The sequence below is a fragment of the Syngnathus acus genome, chromosome 15, assembly GCF_901709675.1.
Source record: "Syngnathus acus chromosome 15, fSynAcu1.2, whole genome shotgun sequence".
NCBI classification, from domain to species: domain Eukaryota; kingdom Metazoa; phylum Chordata; class Actinopteri; order Syngnathiformes; family Syngnathidae; genus Syngnathus; species Syngnathus acus.
Window position 1 is genome coordinate 429,696 of NC_051100.1, and position 25,803 is coordinate 455,498.

The following is a 25,803-nucleotide window of genomic DNA, read 5'->3' on the forward strand; positions in this document are numbered from 1 at the left end:
TTAATAAAGTATTATCAGATCAATTTAAAATCGTACACAACATCTGCCCTAGCAATTTCAGGGTTCACTGACTTGAATGATAAATACACTTTTTTTGTGTGATAGGGTCCAAAACGATAACTGATGCATAATTCATTTTGTATTTCTCTGTGACATCTAAGCTTTGGTTGTATTTTGAAAAACATTTGTGTACGGTGGACATGATTCTTAACTGGTCGGGTTGGGACCCGAAAGTGGGTGGTGGACCTATTTTGGGTGGGTCGCTGACAAATGACATGTAATTCTTTTTATTTTTGTGCGACTCTACAAAGCAAAACAAGTTCCCACATTGAACATATTAGGTAAGTGACAGGAAGCATTGCCACCTGTAATTTAGCCACCACTAGTTTGGCCCCTATTTATCTTTTTGATTTGATTTTTTTACTCAAATATAGTCTGTGCTCTTTATTTTTGTGTATGCAATTTACCAGATTGTGTGGTGTGTGCAAAACAAAAGACACATTTTCAAATTAAACAATAAGCCTCATAATAATCCTAATATCTTATATTATATTAGCCTCAAGTTTACCCCATAAACAAATATAGTGTGTTTCAGCCTCTGGCTGGTGGACATTAACAATATGCTTTCAGCAGTTTATCAGACTAATTTGAATCCTCTGTTTTTTTTTAAATGCAGTACACTAACAAGCATTGTCAGAGGCGATTTTCTCGACAAAACATGTCGTTTGTTTTTAACATCTATGAAAGTGGAAAATGCAGCTCCTAATTGATATATTTCTATCTGTCTATCTAAAGATTGAATGAAGAGGGTATTGTGCCTTACAGTATACCCTTTGCGCCTTTTCTTGGTTAAGAATCATCTATCTTGTCAAATGGATGTTTTTGACGGTCATGGGGGCTCTCTATTCCAGCGGTCGTTCGGGACTCAAAGTTTCAAGGATACACAGCAGCGTGAGGAATCAGACCTCTATTTACTTGATCCAAAATGCTTGCGCACCTGTTGGATTGTGTCATTTTCCTCATTTGTCGACAAGTATATCCATTACGTATCTTCCCCATATTCGAGCGTAGCAGCTCGAAATCAATAAGAACGCTACAGTCTGCATGAGGGAAATGGATGTGCGTCATGGGTTGATGATTACGCTTTAAGTCCGCTCCTTCATGGTTGTAACACTGCTTCTATGGTCAAATGGGCCTAAGATGAGATATTTGTCCCACTTCCAAGTCATTCTGTCACAAAGCTAGGACTATTTTCCAACCGAAATTGTGACTTTGAGCAAGCAACCACTTGAAGTGAAACATGTTGCAGATCAGAAATGGAATGACTCTTTTTGTTCCTTCCATTTCTCTTTTCGGTTCCATTTTCTCAGCTGCACGCTTGGTTGGCATTGCTCTAATCACAAATGCGTTTATCAGTGGCGGCATGCAGCTCAGCTCCTTTTCCAAAGCAGGTGTGAGAAACAAATACACCTGCATCATTGTTTGCGTCACTTTTCTAACCAACTCTGGCAGGTGATTTGGCAAGCCCCGCCACTCGAACAACATTAGTAAAGGTCACTGAAAGATAACAAACGTTGACATTGTGTACAGTGTCATATCTGGAGGCCCACAGCTGTGTTAAGAATCTGTTAATACTCGGATAAACATGTATGATTCATTGCTTCTTTTTTTTCCTGGACGCAGCGGGACTCTAACGCCACCATGCCTTACTCACCCACCCTGAAATATGGAATAGGCCACTAAATATGATCCAATTAAAACGGGTTGCACATCAACGTAAATGAAAACTCTACCCAATAAATGCTTGAGGATTAAAACCCATCCGTTATCTAAACGGCTTATTCTGGAGCCTATCCCAACTGACTTCAGGCAGTGATAGCCTCCTGCTCTTCAGGAGAACCATGATACAGCTATGACAACTGGATTCTACCTAAAACAGCAAAGTCGTGGAATATGACGAAACAAAACAAAGTACACCCAAAAACAGATGCAAATTGGGAAGGCAACATCCCAAAACCAAGATCTCCACTTGCACCATCTGATTTCACACTTTTTTTGTTGGATTACTTCTGGACTACTGTCAACCATTGCATTATGGGCTCAACAGCCCTCTCTTCCCCAATCCAATTTTGGAGACATGAATCTCCTGGGATTTGGACGGCGGCGCGGCGCGGCGGGCGCGGTGCGGCGGGCGCGGCGCGGCGCGCCAGTCTTGTTCTGCAGAGTCCAAAGCACGTCATTTTCTCGTACAGATTCGTGTTACATTGTGGCAATGCTGCGTCAGTGAGACAGGTTGGAAAATGTGTGTGTGCTGTCCGAGTGAGAGAGCACATGGGGGCCGTCCTTTGGTGGACCTGCCTGGCTGGCTGTCTGTCTGTCTGTCTGTCACACAATATTTAGCATGAGAGCAGACCCCCCCCGCCCTCTCCCCACCCTTACATTGTGTGTGTGGGGGGGATCAAGCCGCACTCTTCTTGCAGTCTACATGACAGCCAGCGCAAGAGGGGACGAGCAACTGCGAGGAAAGAAAGCGACCCAACGCACGCACGCAGGCACGCACGCACGCAGGCACCCACCGACTGCATGATTTTGGAGCTTTTTGACAACTTTTTGTCCATGTCACCGTCACACCTGAAGCCAGGACAGCCAGCGGCCGCAGCAAAACTCTTTGCCTTCTTCTCGACGGATTAATTGAACCAGACCGGGATTGGATGTAAGTGCTCGCAACCGCACTCCCCCCCTCCCCCCCACACACACCCTGTTTGCCGACGGGAACGTTTTCCGCTATCACGTTTTCCTAAAAACCGCATTTGCGCCTTCGACTTGACAAGATGATCTGGCTTTAATTAAGCTTCTAACACGAAAAAACCCAAATCCACAATAAAAGCAAATTAACAGATTTTTTCCTAGCAATTTGTTTCTGTTGTTGCCGTGTATCAAACTTCATAGTAAATTGTTCTTGCGCTTGAAAATCAAGTGCTTCCAATTAATTGCGGAAATTCATTGCAATCTTTTATGACTGTATAATAAATATGAGGCTGCAGAAAAGTATGTGCAAAATATTTTGAGGTCCAAAATTGATAGGTGGCAGGTGGTTGCAGGGCCACAAGAGACACTCCATAAGCCGCCTCAAGATCCTTCTACACACCCCCCCCCCCCCCCCCCCCCCCACACACACACACACACAGCCGCACGGTAATAAACAAGAAGTTCACTATCACTTTACACAAAACTATTCCGTTAGTGTAAATATTTTTTTAAATATGTCATTACCTTGTTTTTATTTAGAGTTTGATTAAAATAGAAAAAACAATATATATATATATATATATATATGGTAAAGATCTTAGCGAATTCACTACCCGATATATATTCAGTGTGTTGATGTAGAGATATTTATTTCCAATTTAATTTCATCTCGAAAGAAAGAAAGAAAGAAAGAAAGAAAGAAAGAAAGAAAGAAAGAAAGAAAGAAAGAAAGAAAGAAAGAAAGAAAGAAAATAAAATGAAAATAAAAACTACTTTCCAATATTGCCGCCATGCACCTTCCAGCAACAACACGTGCACAGCAATGTTAATTTAGATAAATGTTTGGCCAGTGCTATATTCCTTTCTGTGATTTTTGGGTGGGAGACGGCCCGAAGTAAGAGAGGTCAAGAGGAATCCATGTGAAAATAAATTACAAATCTTTTATAATAAGGACTAATTTAAATCAATAGTACAAACAGTCTATTATTGTAGTCACGCCTCTCAGCATTTTTTTAAATGACATCATCAAAAATAACGTTTCATTATAGATTCATAGTCAGAAATCTTTTTCTCCCTCGTTATACGATCAATGCGAAATGGCTAAAACAAGTCAACATTTTACAATTCAAACCCTGTAAAGGAATTTGGTGTCCCCGTACAAGCAGACAGGATGTGTTCAAATGTTTAAATGATGTCGCCTATATAACTCGCTTTTCTCAGAAATGTCCACAAGTAAAATAACAAATATTTGTGACAAACTATAATAAATAGTCTGGTCATCGTAAACAACTCGTCCAGACGTGCGCTGTTAGTTATTTGGTGTTTGATTGTGCAGGTCTCGGCCTCCTCTCTCTCTCTCCCTCTCTCTCTCTCTCTCTCTCTCTCTCTCTCTCTCTCTCTCTCTCTCTCTCTCTCTCTCCCTCCCTCCCTCCCTCCCCAATCATATGCAAATGACTCTTATTGGAAGGCACGAATTAACATCTACAAACACTGGACCGAAATTCCATCTGCCGCCTCTTCAAGGAGGCCCTTAATAAGTTCTCAGACAGCAAAGTGACACACATCTTAATCAACTCTTAATCCCTAGAATTAATTCTCTCCGCGTTTATGAATAATTCCCGCACTGATAGCTGCTGTCCGTGCAAATGTGAAGCGTCTGCACAACGGACCACCAGATGGACCCGGCAATCTCCCCAAAAATGAGAGGATTTTTACATCCTTTATTATCTTTTATTACTATTATCATCATCATCCTCAGATCTATACTTAATAATGAGAACTGTGTTACCGGGATACTGCTTATGCTAATCTGCACAGCCACTGCAAATGGAATATTCAGCCAGTCAAACATGCCTGCAGCATCAAAACAAATTCACTAATAATAATTATTTATATATATATATATATATATATATGTATATATATATACATGGTAATATATACATATATATATACATATATATATATATATATATGTCATTAATAACCTCCCAAGTGACTTGCACATTTGAGTTCGTTCTTAGATCACACACCCTATTAGCCTATGTGGCAGCTTGTTGGTCATTAGCAGGGGGGGGGGGGGGGTGTAGAAGGATCTTGATTTTGGAAATATTGTCAAGTGGCACCCCTGTTGTGTGTGGAGGCAGGAATGATGGAAGGGAGGGAGGGGGCGTCAGGGTGCTGACACCTAGTTCTGGACAAAATGACTGCCTGCCTGCCTCCCTCCCTTGCAGCACCCAAAGGCCCTGCCTGCCTGCCTGCATGCCAAGCCGCTGGGCCTCTCAGCACCACATTGACACCAGTCTGTCTGGCCATCCATCACTGTCAGACATATATCACCCTTCTGGATTGTCTTACCATCGTATTCCAGACCAAAAAAAAAAATAGACCTTGCTCAGTCGCAAATGGGCCTGCTGCATTTCTGCCTGCCTGGCTGCCTGGCTGCCTGCGTGGTTGCCTGCGTGGTTGCCTGCGTGTCTGCCTGCGTGTCTGCCTGCGTGGCTGCCTACGTGGCTGCCTGCGGGGCTGCCTGCGTGGCTGCCTGCGTGGCTGCCTGCGTGGCTGCCCGCCCGCCCGCCCGCCCGACTGACTGACTGACTGACTCCACCAAAAGGGACTCATTTGTGGACTCAAGCTTTAGTTTGGTCACAGAGGACGTACTCAAAGCAAGGAAGCTCATCTGAGGACTTTAAATTTTGTTAGCCTTTTTCCACTTGGTTCATGTGATGGGAACCAGCTGCATCTTTCATTAGGGTTACACTGTTAGTATGCTAATGAATGATACTTTAAAGGACATGAATATGATCATTTGCATCCATTATTTACAATTGGAGTATAGTGACCTCCAAATCAACTTTAACCTCCAAATTGTCTATCAGTGTCAATAATCCAAGGCAGTGCGCTTACAAAGATCAGCTCTCTCGACGAGGAGTTTATGACCTTATGTATAAAGCCCCGAATGTTCTTTCCCAAGAAAGGACTTTTAGCCCAGGGCTTTGAAAAGCAAATGTTGAGGTGAAAGGCAATGATCATTCTCACGGACACTCAATGGAAAACAGATGCAATTGACTGGCATCCAAATCTCCACTTTATGTTTGCCTGCACTCTTTCACATTTCAGACCTATTATTGTACAGTAGTCTGTGGAAATGATATAGCAAAGTATTACCATGAGTTGGTGTTAATGTATGATGGATGTGATCGTATTGTCCGCTCGCTTTTGCCTTCAAATGGTTTTTCTCCCATTTGGTGACAATCTATCAGCGGTCGCATCAAAATGATTTCGACGCAGATGGAATAAGAGTCTTTCAAGACTTGTTTTTTGCTTCGGTAAAGACACGTTAAGTCTGAAAGCATATCGCTGAGGGAAATATAAATGATGTCAGGCTGAGAGATGACAGAGCCTCATGTTATGATACAACATTGTGAAAATATGGTTTCATAACTTCTCATATATGCATCAGCAAGGATGCAGACGTTTCATTCAAGTGTCTCCAACATAAGATTATTGTCCTGTGGACATGTTGGATCGTCATTCCAAAATGAACTTTGTCACGTGAATTTGCATGTAAAACGTAAAGCCCTTTGGAAGCTGCTTGTTCACAATCATGTCGTATCGGATTTCTTTGAAAAACAACAATTAACAACAAGTTCCAAGCAATAACTGGGGCCAAATGTTCCAATTTGTTGCACGCTTGAAAATGTTTTCATTAATGCAGGATAAAGCCCTTGAGTTGCCACATCTCATTTGCAAGGCGTATGGGGGTCCCCCACAACCGGATACGCGTGAAAGTCTGTTCAGGTCTAAACATAGGGAGAGGTGGAGGGAGGGAGGGAGGGAGGGAGGGAGGGCCATCCGGTTAGAATGTAAAGGATACATATTGTGGAATGATGTTCAAAGGGTGCTGAGCCATGGAGTATCTATAGCGCTGATCCTGAGTTGATCCTCCTTGAATGAGAGGAGGAGGGCGGCAGGCAGGCAGGGAGGCAGGCAGGCAGGCAGGCAGGCAGGCAGGCAGGCAGGCAGGCAGGCAGGCAGGCAGGCAGGCAGGCAGGCAGGCAGGCAGGCAGGCAGGCAGCCACGCAGGCAGGCAGGCAGGCAGGCAGGCAGGCAGCCACGCAGGCAGGCAGGCAGGCAGGCAGGCAGGCAGGCAGGCAGGCAGCCACGCAGGCAGGCAGGCAGCCACGCAGGCAGGCAGGCAGGGAGGGAGGGCTCACCCTCACCACTTGTTAGGGATCTTAAAAGCGCTTGACGCAAGCTTTTATAGCTTCAAATGGCTTGATATTTTCACATGATGTGATGCTTATGGCTAAGACGCACAACAATTCTGAACCATAAGTTCTGCTGCACACCAGCAGAGCTAGGTGAAGCTGAGCGAGCGAGCGCCATGCATGCGTGGAGACAAATACACTTCAGCCTTTCCTGAAAATCGAAATGTGCTACTTCTAAGTATGAAAGCTGTAACAGCAGCAACACTCGTCGCCGCATGGAGGATGCCCGGATCCAAATGTCTCGTAAATGCAATCTCAAAACATGCAAGAATGGCTAAAGAATGGATTATCACCTTTCAAAAGCTTGAATGACTTCCTGGGGAAAGGCTAGCAAATATTGCCTAAATGATGACACAAGGTTGAATTTAGGTGAACTCCCCCCACCGCCTGCCCGCCCATGTACTGTCAAGATTTAGTGTCGTCTTACAAAAAGGTATGCGGCATTCCACACTTTGCACTCCAGACATCACACGTTACACTTCATATTCCAACATATTTTCTACCCATACCACCCAAAGCCTTCGGATTCGAGGTGTTAACTGCTCTGCAGTAAATAAAATAAACCGTTTGCTATTTTGGGGCCTCGTCTCATCAGCTTGCCACTTGGCCTGCAAATGCAACAGCAATAAATATTGCTTTTCCTCTCGAGCCTAAAATAGCCATTTTATGGCAGGCCTCGATCAGCTCACAAAGTGGGAGTGGAAAATGGAACATCACGAATGGCTCCAGGTCAATTCCACTTCAACATATAATAATAATAATAATAATAATAATGAGAGTGATGATGATAACGATGATAATAATAATAACAAAAATGACGACAACAATATGATAATTATAATAATGAAAGTGATAATAATGAGGATAACAATAATAAGGTCAATTCAACTTCAACATATAATAATAATGAGAGTGATGATAACGATGATAATAATAATAACAACAATGACGACAACAATATAATAATTATAATAATAATAAAAGTGATAATAATGAGGATAACAATAATAATAGTAATAAGGAGGATAATAATAATAATCGAGGAGGATAATAGAATATATTTAATGAATATTAAAAGAAGAACAATGAATGAATGAACAAATTGCAATTTTCTGCATTGAACTTTGGAATCTTTTTAACAAACATTTGTGTTTTCACGCGTTGTCCAATGAGGTTGTTAATAAGCAATTCGTTTAATGGCTGCATAAAAATCGGAATATGAAAAATTGCGACAGATAGTGGACCTTGGTGATCTGAGAGAGTGAGAGAGAGAGAGCGAGAGAGAGAGAGAAAAAGAAAAAAACCCAAAAGCATCTGTTCGTTTTGTCAGCGATCAGCGCTGAACGTGTCTTTTGCTTCTCCGATGCGTGCAGAGCCTGGTTATGGATTTTAACCTCCTGACGGATGGTGACGCCCGCAGCCCGGCGCTGTCGCTCTCCGACTCCGGAACTCCGCAGCACGACCAGGGATGCAAAGGCCAGGAGAGCAGCGGTAAGTGCATGGCGAACCAGCGCTTTTGATTATTTGCATGAACAACGAACGAGCATCAAAGTATTTCTCTGTATGTTATCGTCAAGATGCAAAATTGAAAAAGAAAAGGATCGACATACTCATTGAAAATAATGGGTAAAAGACTTGGCTGGGCCTCACGTCATCTACAATATTTATGCTTCAATTATCCGAGGAGAAGTGACGAGGTGGTTGCGCCACTAAAACAGCACAACCACCACTGTTGTTTTGGTTCCTAATTATTTGAGAATACAATCGCACTAAAAGGGCAACGTACGTTTCTTCAATGAATGGCTGCATGCGAAAGAAAAGCAATTCTGTCTGCGTGGGCTCATTTCCCTTATTCCCCAGTGTGTCTTCACACGACCGCTTTCAATTAATTGCACAGCGTTGAATTATTCAGATGAAGTTATTATTCAGTGGTCTAGTTCAGACATCTCTGTCCCGCATCACCTGGATTCGATTCTTAGTATTTCAAAATCATTTTAGCGCCTCACTTTGTCTATGTCAATGAAAGCGCTCTTGCTTGTGAATGCATCAAGAATGAAATGCATGCATGATCCAATCATATATCCTGTCATCCTCAAGAATTGGACATGTGATGCTCAATAGGCTAAAGCACTCGCTATTTCCATCGACACCGAATAGATACAGTTGCATGGGTGGCAAAACATCCCCGCCGGCTGGCTGGCTGGCCGCACGCACGCACGCCCGCCCGAAGCGAGCCGGACGGCCGACAGCCAGCGCCGTGCACACTGGCGCTCTTCCCTTTCATCCAGTGTTAACCAAATCAAATGGAAAAAGAAAAAAAAATCGAGGATGAAACAGCTAATCTAGGTATGGACGTGTATTTTTTATTTGATTTTTTTTTCAAGAAAAATAGATCCAATTGCTTAGCCTGACGGGGGGGAACAAACCATTGTTGCATTATCAAACGTATATTGTCGAAGATGAACGTGACAAATCGAATCATTTCTGTCAATATTTCGACGGAAAAAGATGAGCGACCCTCCTCGCAGTTCCCAAACGAATAACTACAGTATGTATCCTTTCCAACTAATTCCGCGCAGGCCACGTTGGTATAAATTGCGCAAAGCAAAATGGTGTATATGTGTGTTATATATTAACACGTCTAAAAAAATACAACCACTCATGTCATCTTTCGCTAAATGTGAGCCTCGTCTTTTATCATTTGAAATGGCTGTTGTCTGTCTGCACGAGATTCGGATCATCCATTTGCTGACGGCGACTAACTAGGCTAGGCATGCTTTGACGAAGTGTCAAAGTCAAACTATTCTGGGCTGAGTGAGGGAGCTACACAGTGCAGGGCAGGGCAGGGCAGGGCCAACAACTGTTTCTTTTAGCCTTCATTCGTTTGACAAAAGTCGCGCAAATAGAAGCATATCTTTTTAGCACTGTGTGCTTCATTTGCAAGGAGGGAAATTCAACGTGAAGGCTAAATAGGGTCTTTTTTTTGTTTGGTTTTCTTCATAAAGAAAAATGAAAAGGGACCATTTGAAAGACTGGCTGCATGATCTGCTTCCCGAATAAAATGACGCCTCCTGCAAATTGAATGAATGTTCTCCTAAACACCCTGAGAAATAATTGTTCATAAGCTTAGTAAAAGGAGTTTGTTTTGTTTCCTGCAGGGCAGACACCAAATGGATTGGGCTTTTTTTTTTTTTTTTTTTTTCCCTTCAGGTGGATGGCCTCAAATGACTGATGAAAATATTTGTTCTACTTCCACGCATATCGCGAGGGTACATTTTCAATCAGAAGATGACATGAGCCGGGTTATTTGTTTAAAAGCCCGGCATAATAAGCCGCTGGGCGAAGCTGACCTGGAAAAAGTCGGGTTTGTCAGCACATTATCAGTCAGATTGCTCCCATTGTTAGGAAGCGCGTTGCTCTCAAAAGGCCTGCCCTTTCCTCTGTATTGTGTTTTCCACTTTGGCCTTAAGTGACAGCTTAGCCAGTGTCAGTTTACTGGCAGATAACAGCCTCAGCTTGGCTCTTATTGGTTTTGCTGGTGGCCCTGCGGAGTGTCTTTTTAAACCCTGCTGATGATTTCCAAGCGCTCCCAGAGAGTTAAACCCTCACCAAACAGAGCCCAACCTGCCCCAGTCACAAAAGCCTGAGCCGCGGGATTAGCTGGCCAACTAATTTCACTTCTTTCTGGGAGGTCCTCATTGCAGCCGCAGCCAAATCTGCCAGAGTCCTTCCCGGCAGACATAACATGGACGGACGGACGGACGGACGTGTGGTCCCCCACACTCATTGTGCTGCTCACCATCTCAGCACATCTCCAAATGTAATGGAAGCTGCCATGAACTGGAAGGGAACTTTCAACATGTTCAAAGTTGACTTGCGAGAAATGACAAAAAACGTCCGTCGAACATTTGCCAAACATTTGCCACCTTGGCGTCGATGCACATTTTTCTACCTTGACCAAAAGACACAAATGTTTGGTCACTCCAGGAACGAATGCAATGGCTGATCTTTACTGTACGTATATGCCTTTAGACACAGAGAAATCCCAGCAGAACCAGCTGGATGAATCCAGTACTGATGACGGCTCGCTGAAGAAGAAGCAGCGCAGGCAAAGGACGCACTTCACCAGCCAGCAGCTTCAGGAGCTGGAGGCCACCTTTCAGAGGAACCGCTACCCCGACATGAGCACCAGAGAGGAGATTGCCGTATGGACCAATCTCACTGAGGCACGGGTCAGGGTGGGTACGCGCCCGCCGCCGCCGCCGCCACTGTCATTTATCGGGACATGACGAGATCTGGGGATACTCGGGCTTCTACCACAGGGTTCCTCGCAATCTCTAAATTGCCCTTTGGAACAAATGGTCCTCATAATAATGATATTGCTAAAAATGTGCTGATATTTAAATGTAGAACAGGTGATTGGATGACTGTCGATACGCAATGCAGGAAAAGTGCGCTCGATGAGTTGCTGCAAAAAGAGAAACGATAGCCAAGTCAAAAGGTCATATTGAGCCGTTTAGGCTCCGTCGATTCTATTGTTTAGAATTTCTTGATTCCTGATCGTGGATGAACATACTTGTATGAAGGACATTCGGTCAAACGTCCATTCCTAGTTTTCACCTGGACTGGACGTGCAACGACCTGGACTGCTTCAAAGTAAGATCGGCCGGAACGTGCTGGACCATAGCATCCCTAACCATTCGTAACGTTTGATTTGCTCGCAATGAGCAGAATGTCGGCAGAGACGCGAGCACCTAACGGTTGACATTGAGCCCTTTCGGTAAACCTTCAAACAGCATAGCCTTGGAGTCACTCGGAAGATTGAGTGGCTGGCTCGTGTCCTCTCGCGGGGCTTTCCCCTCACTGAGAGGGATGGAAAAGTCATAAGCTTTACGCTCGCTCATATTGATGTCAACAGTCTTTGGTTACTACAATAACATCATAATAAGTGAAGTTACCATGTCACGCAAGTCTGTCTATTTACAGAAAGTCAAAGTGCAGAGCTCAGAGCACTTTGGAAATGGGATGCCTTGCTCATTTGTTCCGCCCCGATTTGGTACTCGCCGCAAAGACCGTCCCCGAGCAAAATCGACTTGAAGGGACGTTTGGCCGGAAGAAAACAGACGCTTAAGATTTGTCTCCTTTTGGCTTCTCCAGGTATGGTTCAAGAACCGACGTGCCAAGTGGAGAAAGCGCGAGAGGAACCAACAGGCCGAATTGTGCAAGAACGGCTTTGGCGCCCAGTTTAACGGACTGGTGCAACCCTACGACGATATGTACGCCGGTTACTCGTACAACAACTGGGCCAGCAAGAGTTTAGCCGGCGGCCAACTCTCTGCCAAGAGCTTCCCCTTCTTTAACTCCATGAACGTAAGCCCCCTGTCGTCCCAACCCATGTTCTCTCCCCCGAGCTCCATCCCCTCAATGAACATGGCTTCCGGCATGGTGCCCTCAGCAGTGCCCGGTGTTCCTGGAACGGGCCTCAACAACTTGGGAAACCTTAACAGTCTCAACAGCCCCACGGCGGCGGCGGCAGCGGCGGCGGCGGCGGCGGCCACTTGCCCGTACGCCGGCGCGGCCAGCCCCTACATGTACAGAGACACCTGCAACTCCAGTCTGGCCAGTCTGCGACTTAAGGCCAAGCAACATACCAACTTCGCATATCCCAGCGTGCAGAATAGCGTGTCAAACCTCAGCCCCTGCCAGTACGCCGTCGATCGGCCGGTATGAGCTCCCGCTCTCGGTCTTGGACTGTCCCGCTTGGGTTCCATCTCTAAAGTGCCGGATGTGTCGCAGACTGAAGCCAATAGGGCAGGCAATTACGCCAAACCGATACGAGAAATAACGGAAACGCCCGTGATGGACCAGCCTGGCGCAAAGGAACACTTTGCCGACTGACCAACTGCAACTACATTTCAAGGAGGAAAAAAAAACAACAACAACAAAATATCCCAAAACGTCATTTTCTAAATTGCATGATTAGTTGATTAAGTCAGCACGGGCCAATGAGACAGAAAAGCTTCAACATCAGGAAGCTGCGGTTTCCATGTTGGAAAAACCTGGGCTGTACATAACAGACTCTTTTCAGTTTTGTAATATGGGACAAAATAGGATATGAAAACAGATGTAGTACTTTAAGAATGGAAAAAAGAAGCATGCTCCTCAAACGCAAAGCTCCAGGCTTGACCTCCTTTGGGAAAATGAATACTTGTGTTGTGAATTCCGTTCCCCCCGGGAAGGTCACAGGTCAAAGGCCAATTTCGGTAAGCCAGAGGAGGGCAGTGCTGGATTACAAAAATATCCAGCTTGATGCAACAAGTAGGAATATCATCAACCTTTTCACCATGAAAAAGCCATTGCTTAGATTGAGTTGTGTGCTGTTCTACAAAGCGAGTATGTGAAAGTCAAATAGATGTAAGAGTGCAGTTGTTATAAGAAAAAAGATGTTTTTTTCCCCCTGATGTAGCCTGCTTTGTCTCATTAAAGAACAAATGAAAAGAACAGTTTTTAAAAATATACATATATATAGAGAGAGAGAGAGAGAGAGAGAGAGAGAGAGAGAGAGAGAAATTACACTTCACTCAAATATTGCTACATGTTAATTGGTATGCTTTATGTATTTGACTACTACTAATACAACAATTGACATTTTCTTTATACGTATCTCTTTAGCTAGCAAATGAAAAACAAATACAGTTGATCTTGTCACTTTTGCCAAGTTCCTACATCTGGACGAATATGTTCTCTAAAATGAGTGATTTGAGATGACTAGAGTCGTGAGTAAATTTGAACATTTGGGGTGTCATCTTTTTAAATTGTTATTTTTCATACTCCAGTGTCAAAAGAGTTAGTAAAGCAACATAAACAGTATGCAACACAGTCGGAACATTGCTGAGGACTGAAATGAACAAGGTTGAATGCAAAGGTGAGTGAGTGAGTGAGTGAGTGAGTGAGTGAGTGAGTGAGTGAGTGAGTGAGTGAGTGAGTGAGTGAGTGAGTGAGTGAGTGAGTGAGTGAGTGAGTGAGTGAGTGAGTGAGTGAGTGACTTTTCATTCATTTCGCTCGTTCTGTTCAGGATCATGGTACAAAAGCCGGGAATTGAGAACTCCTCCACATATCATATCATAGCAATCCTGAGACATCTGATCCTATATTTCATACATTTCCGGCATGGTAGAAATCAATCAATCAATCAACCAACCAATCAACCAGTGCACTGACCTACTGAATGTGAATTTCTGTTCCGAAATTAAGGATAAATTGGCATTCAGATGAATGTAAAAAAAAAACCCACTCATTCATCTTTTAAGGTAGTATGGATTTAAGCATTGAACACTAGACATCTCGATCTATATCGCAAGAAATAGATTGGAGCCAATTACAAACACATATCACAGCCATGATGACAACATCATGGAAACTTGTTCCCACATCCATGGACAATGGTGATGGACGAGAGAAAGAGACATACAGTGGATGTTGTTGACTCATGCTTGACCTCCACTCCACAACAAAGCAGGAATGGACAGAGGCCAGCCACGGCTGTCACATACGTAAGGGGAGCGACAAACGAGGGCTTGGTTAGCAGCTCATCCATCAGCTCCTGCAGCTGTTTCTTGCTCAGACATTTCACCACTTCAATGTCATTTCCACGTCAACTCTACAATGTCACGTTCACAACTTCAGACGACGGACGGACCACTAGAAAGGAGCGTGCAATTCCTCATATCTCTTACTTAGCACGCTTGCCGTTTACGATGTCCATCATGAGGAAACATTTGAAGTAATAACAAACTTACTGTTCCAGACTCAAGACCAACATGTAAAGGCTTTATGAATCCCATCTTATTGTATCAGACTCAAAGGAAGGCAGTGAGTAGTTTTGTGCATGTTGATCCGGGGAGTCCCCCCAGACTTCATTTAGCATGCTCCAAACATTTTTCTGCCATTGGTCAAATGAAAGGTTTGCCGTATCTTCATTTCAAATGATTTATAAATAAGTCAAACTGTACACGACGTAGTACATCGTAGTATTTTGAAAGCGAGCCAGACAACATCATGTCAGCACCAAGGCGACGACTTCGAACGGAGATGTTTTCCTGCAACTGGATCTCATGTAAGCCTCTTGGGGCATATCAAGGACGGGATCGCTTTTCATAAGTCACAACGAGAAGGGGCTGCTACAGCGCAGCTGACTTTTTCATGATTGGAAGGGCACACTTGCTTGGGCGGGCGCTTTGCTAACCTCATGAGAAAGATGATGGATTGGACTCATACGGTAATGGTAAAAGGATCAACCCTGTTTGTAGGATTAAACTTGATGAGAAATGTTTCCATCAGCGGATGTTTAGTTGCGGCTTGCTTGCTTGCTCATGATGTCGCTCCATTCTAATTTGGGGGCTGTGGTACTGTCTATTTGCTCCATTTCCTCTCTCTCTCTCAGCGCAATTTTGACAGACAATGTCATTAGAATTCAAAATGAAAAGCCCTTCACAGTAATTGCTCGTGGAAATAATCGCGAGCGAGTCATTGTCTTAGTACTGTTTGTTCCGCTAGCGTAGGGGATCAGCACAAATTTCATGCCTTTCAAAGTTATTAACTAAACAAAGTGACTTTTATGAACTGTTTGTTCAATCTATTGAGTCTTGGTTATTTCAGGAGCTAGCAAAAAAATGGCAATGAGGAAAATTGCCATCCATATTTCAGTTGAATTGAGCCGGCCTCGGGCGGGCGGGCGTGTCGCCCGTAACCTTCATCATGCTATGTGAACGTTCAGCACTATTTGTTGTACGTTAGTACCAAAAGATAGGAACAGCTTTGGGTTGAAAATGGGTGGGCTTTAAAGGGTCCAAAAGGCTTAGTGCTCACTTTGATTTGATTGCCCAAGTTGATATTGCAGTGAGTTACTGCAGCTACCGATCCATGGACATGCTCAATCAACAGTGGCAGTGTTGCATACCTGTGCTAAGTGCTAGCGCCAGACCAATCGTCCCAGTCAAACGTCTACGCACGTTCACTCCACTTTGACGGTTCTTTGTGCAATCTATTGTTAGGTCTTGGGGAGCACAAATGTCTCACCACTGCAGTAGTTTGTACTTCTTTATACTAGTTACGTTTTAGCGTTGACAATTGGTAGGGTTGAGAAAAAAGGTTGGAAATATGTTTGCCTTTCATTGAAAATGTGTCTGACTAATTGTGTTTAGCATTTTTCTGAAATCTATTCAGATCATATTTTGCTTCACTACTTGCTTGAAATGGAGCAATTATCACGACGAACACGACACCTTTGGAAGGAAAAGGGAAAAGAAAAAAGCTTTCACAATACAGGCCAGGCCATCACTCTCTTCCCCGCGCACGCACGCACGCACACAGCTTGTCTGTCTCCAAGCGAAGCCTGACACTACTAATTGGCAGCTATTTATCCAAGAGACGTGGGAGTGTTTTCACATGGGATGAAGCCAGCTCCAAATCTTGGCTGACTTTGTTGAGAGCACCATGCACAAGCTTTGGTCAAGATTGGCCCCTGCTGGCCTGTTTAGCCAACATGAGTCCCAAGCTGCTGACATTGCACTCGTCGTTTGGAACATATTCGGTGCTCTTAACAATATAGTCGGTGGGCTTTTTCCCAGCTGGCTTTGGGCTTGGGCTTGGGCTTGGGGTGAACCAATTACAGGGCACAAATAAACAACCATTGACACTTATGCCAAGGAGAGCAACTTTATAAAAACGTGGAGCTACTTTGCGGCCACTGATGATCCATCCTTTGTGTGCTCACAAATTTGTTATTGAGCAAAGTCTGCTTTATTGTCAATTTCTTCACATGTCTGTCAAGACGTACAAAGAGATGGAAATGACGTTCCCACTATCCCACGGTGACAAGACATAGTACACAATATACATACAACACAAAAAGTCAAAACAAGAAGGCACAAACAATGAATAAATAAGAGTGGTGAATAAACAATAAACAAATAAGAGGAGCAAAAATGGAGCAAGTGTGCATACAGCAGACAGTCAGAATCGAGCGCAAAAGTACAGGACGCTACGCAGCCGAGGGGGGAGAGAGAGACTTCAGGATCCTAACAGCCTGGAGTATGAAGCTGTTGGTGAGTGTGGTGGTGCGGGAGGGAGCGCAGGCTCCTGTACCTCCTCCCAGAGGGCAGAAGATCAAACAAAGAGTGAGCGGGGTGACTCACGTCACTCACAATCGTGGTCGTGAGACGGGAGGTGTAAATGTCCTGCAGGGAGGGGAGTGACGCACCAATAATGATGCTGAGCGATGGGTCGTCAAATGGGGGATCCTGCGGGAACTTTGCATGTTCTTCACATGCCAGCGCGGGTAACTTTCTTCAGTGTTCCTCCAACGTTCCACAAACATGCACGGTAGCTTGAGTGAACACTCGAAATTGTCCATACAGGTAGGATTGCGAGTGTGAAGATGCGCGTGATTGCGTCTACCAGATTGGAGTACTCGTTCAGTCGTGGCTTTTCTTCATTGGTTTTTGGTGAAATGAACAAACGATGGTATTGTCCTACTCCAAACACTTTTCATTCTATAACAGTTTCAAACGTGAGAGTTCTGTCAAATTGACAGGATTTTGCACATTCTCTGTGGTTGTTATGCTCGGTCGGGGGTTGAGTGCAGGTTTGTCCAGTCCATACTGATTCGCGTGACCCAAGGGTGAAGGCCGGAACATGCATGAAGCTCACGAGCCATGTGCATGTGTGTGTTTACCACGTTTTTGCCATCTGCCCATTTCCCACGAGCTCAGGACTGAATGCATTTGCCTGCTGCACTATTTAAAGCAGCCCGCCCAGAGTGAAGACAGTCTTCTTGCCTGACCTGATGGTAGGTAAATCAAGTCCATCCTTTTGCATTGGCTTGTGCTTGTTAGTCTTATTTAGGACTAAGAATTGAATTGATTTTCAACAGATGTCACCAATGTGGACTTTATGTCTGTTGTGCCTCTTTGCCGGTGCATCTTACGGTAAGTCGGAAAGCGGAATGTTTGCGTCTACGCTTGAAATATGCTAGCTAGCTTGAAATATGCTAGCATGTACGGAAGGAAGGAAGTAAGTGCGTGCGTGCACGCATGTGTATCTGCTCCACCACACGTGTAGCCGCCGAGGTCTGTTTCGGTGAGCTGGGTTGCTTTAATGACCAGCCTCCATGGGGGGGAACCAGCCAAAGACCCGTCTCTGCCCTCCCGTGGTCTGCAGACAGGCTAGGCACCCGCTTCCTTCTCTTCACCCAGAGAAACCGATACTACCAGGCAAGAAGGAGGCGCTTGTAGTCTTGCGTCTTTTCAAACAGCTCTGGTGCTGCACCGGGGCTGGAGGAAGCTGGCTCAGCGGCACAAATCTACGCAGCCCCAGTGAAGCACCGTCGGCATACTTTTCCTCAGCATGATGGAGCAGTTTTCTTGAACCCTTCAGGAGATCAAGACTGACCCAAGCATCAAGGCGTCAAACTACGCTGGCACGAGAAAGACTCGATTCATCATTCCTGGTTATCTGCATAAAGATGATGAAGACTGGCCACAAAAGATGTGCAAGGTTGGAATACTAGATCAGTAGGAAGGAATACTGATATGATACGATTGTATTGGCCACGACACTAGTATTGTCTTTGCAGTGGCACATGCTAATGCCTTTTGTGCAGACACGTTCAATACCCAAGCAAAAATGAGTCATTGGAGATAGATACATATATATACATATATATACACATATATATATATATATATATATATATATATATATATATATGACCTTCCTCAGTTCCAACTTGATTCTTTGTCAGCTTCAAAACAGGAGGTGAGATCCAGTCAGTTTGTGGCACATTTCCTCCCCAAAAAGCCCTGCCGATTTGGAGTCATTTTTCCAGAAAGATCTAACTCGAGTGTTCCTTCCTGTCAGTATTGCTTTCTGAAAGCGCTTTCCAATGTCCAGGTCATGCTGATGTGGGAGAATGTCAACTGTATCGCTGTGGAGTGGAAAAATGGTGCGAGGACTCAGTATTCCCAGGCAGTCAACAATGGCAGGGTGTTGGCTGCACAGGTGGCATCCATGATGACATTTCTCATGGTACGCCCTTTGCGCTCATTCACTGCTGCGCTAACCATCATTTGCACAGATTGAGAAATCCGCAGTAATGACTGAGGTCGCCCTATTTCCCTGCCTGCCCTGCAGGGCAACTACAAGCAGACAGCAAATATGTTCCAAATGATCGGTCATAGCCTTGGCGCTCATGTGGCTGGAGAAGTTGGTAGCAAGATCAGCGGCCTGGCACGCATCACAGGTAAAGCCTCTCGGAGACAAAGGCAACACCGTCGTTTGCGGCCCGCTTCACCACGCGTCACTCGGCAGGACTGGACCCGACCGAGCCTTACTTCCATGGCACAAACGCAGCCGTGCGCCTGGACACCACCGACGCCGCCTTTGTTGACGTCATTCACACCGACGGCAGTCCTTTCGCCACTAAACTCGGTACCCGTCCGTCCGTCATTGGTGGTGAAATTGTTTCAAGGGGACATTGAAGAGAAAGTGGACAGTTCAACACCAGCAAAACCGGTTGTTTCACTACCTTTTCCAGCCACTAGCATCTGCCCCGACCGACCAAGAGAGAGCGAGACAGATGGTAGATTCAGGCTGTTTCATAATATGTACGCGTAAGGGAAGATAGGTCTTCATTTCATAAGGAGCTTCGAACTGAAGGTTCTCCCTCTCTGTGTTTTCACTCACAGAAAGACAGACAATCTGACTTCTAGGATAGTTTATCTTGATTTTTCTTTTCCCAAGATGCTGCCTTGAGAGTTACAGGCGTATAAGTGGAAAAGACATTCTTGTCGCCACTGCCTGACATGTGACGCTTACAAAAAACAAGGGTGCATTTGCTCGGAGCAGCGTGCATATCATGACATAATGTCTGTTGCGAGTAGAATTGCCACCTCAACAATACTTTGATGTCGTCATTCTCGTTGCGCTTCCTTCCCAATGTTTGAAAACGGGCAGGTCTCGGGATGTCCCAGCCCATTGGCCACGTGGACTTCTACCCCAACGGAGGAGAGCTGATGCCCGGCTGCAATGCAAACAGAGGCACTTTCACCGACCTGGATGCTGTCTGGCAAGGTCAGATGAGCTCACAAACATAAGACGATTCTTACGATTTCGATGACGAGTTTGTCTTGTATCGCTTTTTTTCGCTCATTTACAATACTGTCATCATGTCAGAAGTACAACATTCATGATGTGCCTTAAAGAGACAGTGTGTAGAATTTTCATTTGGTTCGATACTATGCAAGAAAAGTGAGTTGTATCACATCAACAGACAAGTTTTAAAAATATAGTCAGTCACAGGTCTGGTCATCACCCTTCCCTTCCAATTTAGCGAACGTAGTTCAAATACAGCACGTGTGACAAATGCAATGGACTTTTGGGGTCAAAATAACACAAGTTGTTTGTGATGACATTTTGGCAAATGGTGTGTGTGTGTGTGCTCTCTGTGGCAAAATGCAGGCGCTTTGAACTGCCTTGCATTCCACTTTGTTAGATGGCAAGTGCAGACTGACATGGTTCCAGCTGTAACAATTAAAAAAAGCTCACTTTTTACAATTAGCGGCACAAGTGGCATTGCCTGTTCGATAGCGATAAGCACATTTGCTAAACATGCACAAAGCACTAGAAACACACATTTGAGCAAAACAAGTCAAATGGGACACTCACTCACAAGTTGGGTAAAGTTGGCAGACAGCACGGGCCAAGCTGCACGTGACGCTGCTGCAGCAGCAGCAGCGAGCGAGCGAGCGAGCGAGAACACCATCCGATCCGGAAAGAAACTCCGGAAAGCCAGCCTCACGCAGCAAGGAGTCCTTAACAATACCTGATAGCCCGACGCCCTCTAGTGGCCGGAGTATCTATCTCCTTAGCTCACTGTCACCACTGAGCTTGAAGTGAGCCTGGCTGAAGGCCATCAAAGCTCGCAAGGTCTTTGGGCCTCATTGAGCTCTTTTCTCTCCATCCTTTGCAAAAAGACTGCGCTAAGACACATCTTCTTCCCCCCCGTCAGGTACGAAGAAATTCGATGCCTGCAATCATGTCCGAGCCTACCAGTACTACCAGGAGAGTATGGTTAAACCGCAGGGATTTGTCGCTTACCCTTGCCCCGACGCTGCCACTTTTGCAGCTGTAAGTATTTGTGCTCAACTTGACAAAGTGAGGCATAACAATCGCATCAAGGTCGATCAAGGTCATTTGGAAGACAACGACCTAAATGCGCAAGCGATACACCTTTTGGCCTCGTACGCAAAACCTCCGGCCGGGGGCGTCCGTACGATGCAAACAAATGAAAAGCAATACGTACGTCGCTCGATACTTTTAGTCATGGAAAGCAATGTTGGGTGTCTGGGAGGAACGAATTGGAGCGGAGCAACAGGCTGCCATGTCCACGGACGGCAGGCGGCGTGTTTGCCCAGCCCCACCAGCTGTTGCTGCAATGTGACACGGCTGTGAACAATTGATTTGCTTTTCCGAGATGATTTGGTGAGATTGGACTTCAGTTGCAGCAGATACGTATAAACAGCTTTCCTTCCTTTCTGCAGCTGTCGCTGAGAATGGCACTTTTGATCAAAGGCAGCATTGTGGTTTTCTTGAAGCTGGCCACAAATCCAGTTGCTTTCCCACACCGCACCGCACCTTGGTTGGTGGACAAAATGGGTCTGAAACGCAGTGGAGAAGTAAAGCTGCCTTGCCTTGTGTTCCCAGGGCAAATGTTTCCCGTGCGCTGCCGACAAATGTCCATTGATGGGCCTGTATGCGGCTCGGTTCCCCTTGACCGATAGCACCTCACAGACCAAATACTTCCTCAACACGGGCAGTTCTGAACCCTTTGGACGTAGGTCCAATTGTGAACTCATGCAAACTCTCTTATTCATTGATTGATTGATTGATTGATGTCTGTATGGATGTATTTCTTGATTGTGTTACTAGGCTACAGCTACAATGTAAAGGTAACGTTGGATGGTCCCAACTGGTCTAACCCAGGCTTCATGTATGTGGCTCTCGCTGAAAAAAGTGTCTGCACAAAGGAATACCTGCTTCACGTGTAAGCCATCTTTTGTTTCATGTGATGGATCACACGCTTGGATTCAGAAAGTCCCATTTTTAACTGGACCAGGATTTTGCTCGAGTTGACACTTCTCACAGGTTCTCCTACCACCTCGTATCGCTTCTGACATTGGCCAAGCTCATGAACGCATCCCATGATATACTATTAAGCAACTATTAGCCACGTGTTGGCTACAAATTGCTTTGAGTGATCCATCCATCCATCCCCTGTCTGTTTTTAGAGGCATGATGAAGCCAGGAAAGACCTACGAAGTGCACATTGATGCTGAGATTGACGTGACTTCTGTAACGGAAATCAAATTTCGGTGGAACAACCACATCTTCAACCCCATGAAGCCAAAATATGGGGTGTCAAAGGTGGAGCTGTTGAGAACAAAAGACAAGAAAGTGTAAGTGAACAAAACAGCGGTGTGGAGAATCCCCACGTCAGCGCACCGCTGTAGTTTTCCACATTTGAGTGCCACTTTCAACACACATGCATAAGTGTCGTCATTTTGGCTGGCAATTGAAAAAACAGGATTCAACAGCTCTCTCTGAGCTGAGATCTCGAAGTACTTCACACGGCCGCTAGAGGGCAGCATTGGACTATCTCATGTTGAGAGAGGGCAGCAATTCGAAGGACAACTGGCGTCAGCGTCAACACGTGCTGGAGAAAACGAGAACAGCGCCCCTTGACTAGATTTATCGAGTGACTTAACCCCACGGACGAGGTTAAATCCACTTGAAATGACAATGTCAACTTTTTCCTCTCTTGCAGCACTCACTTCTGTGGAACAGAAAATGTCGCCGAGAATGCCGTTCAGTCTGTGCTTCCATGCCAAGCTTAAGCGGCCTTTCAATAAATAGCGTAAAATTCACTTCTGTTTTCTTCACTCCTAAATATGGATACGTTACGACTTGAACTCATGTGTTGTCAGATACGTTTGAATTCCTCGAGGGGCAATTCCATTGAGGTTGTGCTTTTTCCCCCGCTATGTTAAATGTCTGAACATGACAATAACAAAAGCTTTGGGCTTCCCGCCAACATTTCTGTGGCGTCAAATATGAGTCGTTGTGCTGTATGATGTGAATAAGGCATGGCGAGCTTTGAAATAATGGCACATGAGCAGAAGCTTTTTAAATGTGCTTCAATGCTTGACAGGAATCTTATGCTGGAAATATCCTCCTCTGCAATGGCAATTGAATGAAACATTGGAAATTGTAATGATACGTAAAATTGCCACAGTCAAATGGCTCTATTGGGAATGAATGGATGGATGGATGGATGGATGAAAACAATTCTAACAAGTGCCCCAGTTGTCTTGTTAAAACGTGAACACTATCACACCAAAGGCTTTTACTCTCCACACACACACACACACACACACACACACACACACACACACACACACACACACACACACACACACACACACACACACACACATCAAGCTTGTGACATACCTCGTTGTTGTCACTGTCAAGGGCTGTCAGGACAAGGCAAGGGTAAATATTAGCCCGATTAATGCATGTGCCATTTATGCCAACGACATGGTGAGATCGCTGCTTTCACCTGCCTATTTCAATGCACAACGTGTGGAATATATGTGTAATTCCAAAGTCTTGAGTCTGCAATGCACTCATTAATCTGTCGGTGGCCTTTCGGCGCTTTATGAAGTCCTGATTGCGCCTCATTGTTTTGGCTTCATTTATTGAAACGCCCAGCCTGTAATCACGCTTGCAAATACACAGCTTTAAAAAGGCGAGCTGCCATTCTCATCACCAAGTCTATTTGAAATCACCCGGAGCGGAGCCATCAGCGCTCACACAATACCAATCAGAGGCTTCACGCCTGACTACATTAATAATATTAATAAAAGGGCAAAGTGAATGTGTGGGCTAAGAGGTGGCGTGGCGTGGCGTCGCGTCGGGGGTGTCTTGAAATCCTCTAAAGACGTCCGTCTTTGTCTCACAGTCTTGTTTCTCTTTTCATGATTGGCTCGTTGAAAGTGAAGGCTAATGACAAAATAGCAGACTAATTCCTGTAATTACGTGTGTTTGTCAGAGAAAATTTCCAAATGACAGCACTTCCTTTCTCTGCTCTTTAAGCCGCTAGCTTTGGGGGCGCCGTTGTTACTAACAAAGCCTTTTATCCACAAGTCGTGAATTAGTTGCGGTATACGTAGACGGACGGAGGTGGCAAAGGAAAAATAGCGGGCCGAGAGAGAGACTGCTTGCAAAACAAACGTGACCCCCGGCCAGCTGGGCTGAGCACAAAAGACGCAAGACAAAAGACTACTTTCATTTGACTTCATGTCAATAATGGGCAAAGATGTCACACCTTAACAACAAGATAAGAGAAACATTGCAATCAAGTTGACCTATGTCATCAAACTTTACGTGAGGTTGTGTCATGTTTTTTTTGTTTCCTCACTTCCTGATTGATTTTGAAATGGCCTTCCTCGTGTGTCATCAATCTCCCTCCACCTGACACTTTCAACAAATAGTCAGTCCAAACAAACACGATGAGCTGACCTAAACTTTGACAATGAATCCGAAAGAAGATGAAATGAGTCAGTGTTACTGTGCGCTGATTTTCATTGGTTCGCCACCGTGCAGTGAGAGAGAGAGAGAGAGAGAGAGAGAGAGAGAGAGAGAGAGAGAGAGAATGGATGGATGTGGGAGTGAAGGAGGCGCCCCATTACCGTAGCAACGGCGACTGGAGGAAAATGGGCCATGCCTATGCCAGCTGCCCACAAACGCACTGTGCAGGAGTACCAAAAGCAACTCGAGGGGCTCTTTAGTGCTACTTCTGTAAAAAGTCAATTTGACCCAACATCCTGGGGTCCTATTGACTTTTTTCCAGTTTTTTAAAGCAGCAGTTTGCACAAACCCTAAACTGGTTGCCGTTCAATTGCAGGGCACACACACACAAGCATTCAGTCGCATTTGCACCGATGGACAATTTAGAGAGCTCAATTTACCTACCTACCTACCTACCTACCTAGCGTGGGAATCGCAGATGGGGGAAAACACTCACGCAAAGTCCACTTGGGAAGGCCACAACACAAATGGAAGGAAGTCTGCGCCTCAGAATTGTGAGACGTGCATATTAGTAGTAGTATTCATAGCCTTTGCTCAATACTGCACAACTTTGGCTTTGTACCTTTTTGCCATTCTTCCTGGCAGCATGCACCTCTGGAAGCGGTGGATGGGGAACATCAGTCATCTGCTGAGATATTCAACCCAAATGGAGCCAGCCTTTAGACAAGCTTCCCAATTGCTTGCATGATGGTGGTAGACCTGCAAAGCAGCAGAAATCTTTCCAAATGCCTCATTGAGACATTTCAAGAAATTCATTTGATTCGATCAGAGGAATCAATACAAGGAAAAAAAATCAGAAAACCATTCTTTGAAATACACTTGTTTATTCATGAGAATCTGACAGTGAAGAGTTGTAAAGGATTAGAATAACACTTTATTCAATGAAATGAGCAGACAACGACACGAAGCAACAGAAAAAGGATCCGTTGAAAAATGAACGAGAAAAAGTACATTCAGGAGTGATTGACTTCTTGTGCGGAGAAGCAAATACAGTGCTTGCTTTACGACTCAGCAATTGAAAGGTCACGTTCCGCCTTAGACACCACAAAACGTTGAGTTGACAGAATCAACACTT

The 25,803-nt window shown here is 44.9% G+C and overlaps 2 protein-coding genes across 3 annotated transcripts; both read left to right on the forward strand.

The window, feature by feature from the left end:
* Positions 1-2,419: 2,419 nt before the first annotated feature.
* On the forward strand, positions 2,420-14,718 carry pitx3 (paired-like homeodomain 3). 2 transcript variants are annotated; one of them, XR_005100487.1, is made up of 5 exons: positions 2,420-2,713; positions 8,393-8,510; positions 11,052-11,257; positions 12,177-12,875; positions 14,706-14,718. XR_005100487.1 is itself a non-coding variant. In XM_037272394.1 (4 exons), the coding sequence occupies exons 2-4, from the start codon at positions 8,402-8,404 to the stop codon at positions 12,747-12,749; spliced, it is 888 nt and encodes a 295-aa protein (XP_037128289.1). In that variant the 5' UTR covers positions 2,420-2,713; positions 8,393-8,401; the 3' UTR covers positions 12,750-13,527. The 2 variants fall into 2 exon arrangements, 1 of the variants encoding a protein (XP_037128289.1); XM_037272394.1 differs by lacking the exon at positions 14,706-14,718 and having other exon boundaries at positions 12,177-13,527.
* Positions 14,719-17,849: 3,131 nt separating this feature from the next.
* On the forward strand, positions 17,850-23,047 carry LOC119135083 (inactive pancreatic lipase-related protein 1-like). Its single transcript, XM_037272432.1, has 13 exons — positions 17,850-17,868; positions 17,953-18,007; positions 18,141-18,292; positions 18,456-18,575; positions 18,972-19,106; positions 19,212-19,320; positions 19,389-19,508; positions 20,034-20,150; positions 21,088-21,206; positions 21,783-21,912; positions 22,008-22,122; positions 22,367-22,534; positions 22,903-23,047. The coding sequence occupies exons 1-13, from the start codon at positions 17,866-17,868 to the stop codon at positions 22,970-22,972; spliced, it is 1,413 nt and encodes a 470-aa protein (XP_037128327.1). The 5' UTR covers positions 17,850-17,865; the 3' UTR covers positions 22,973-23,047.
* The last annotated feature ends 2,756 nt before the right edge of the window (positions 23,048-25,803 follow it).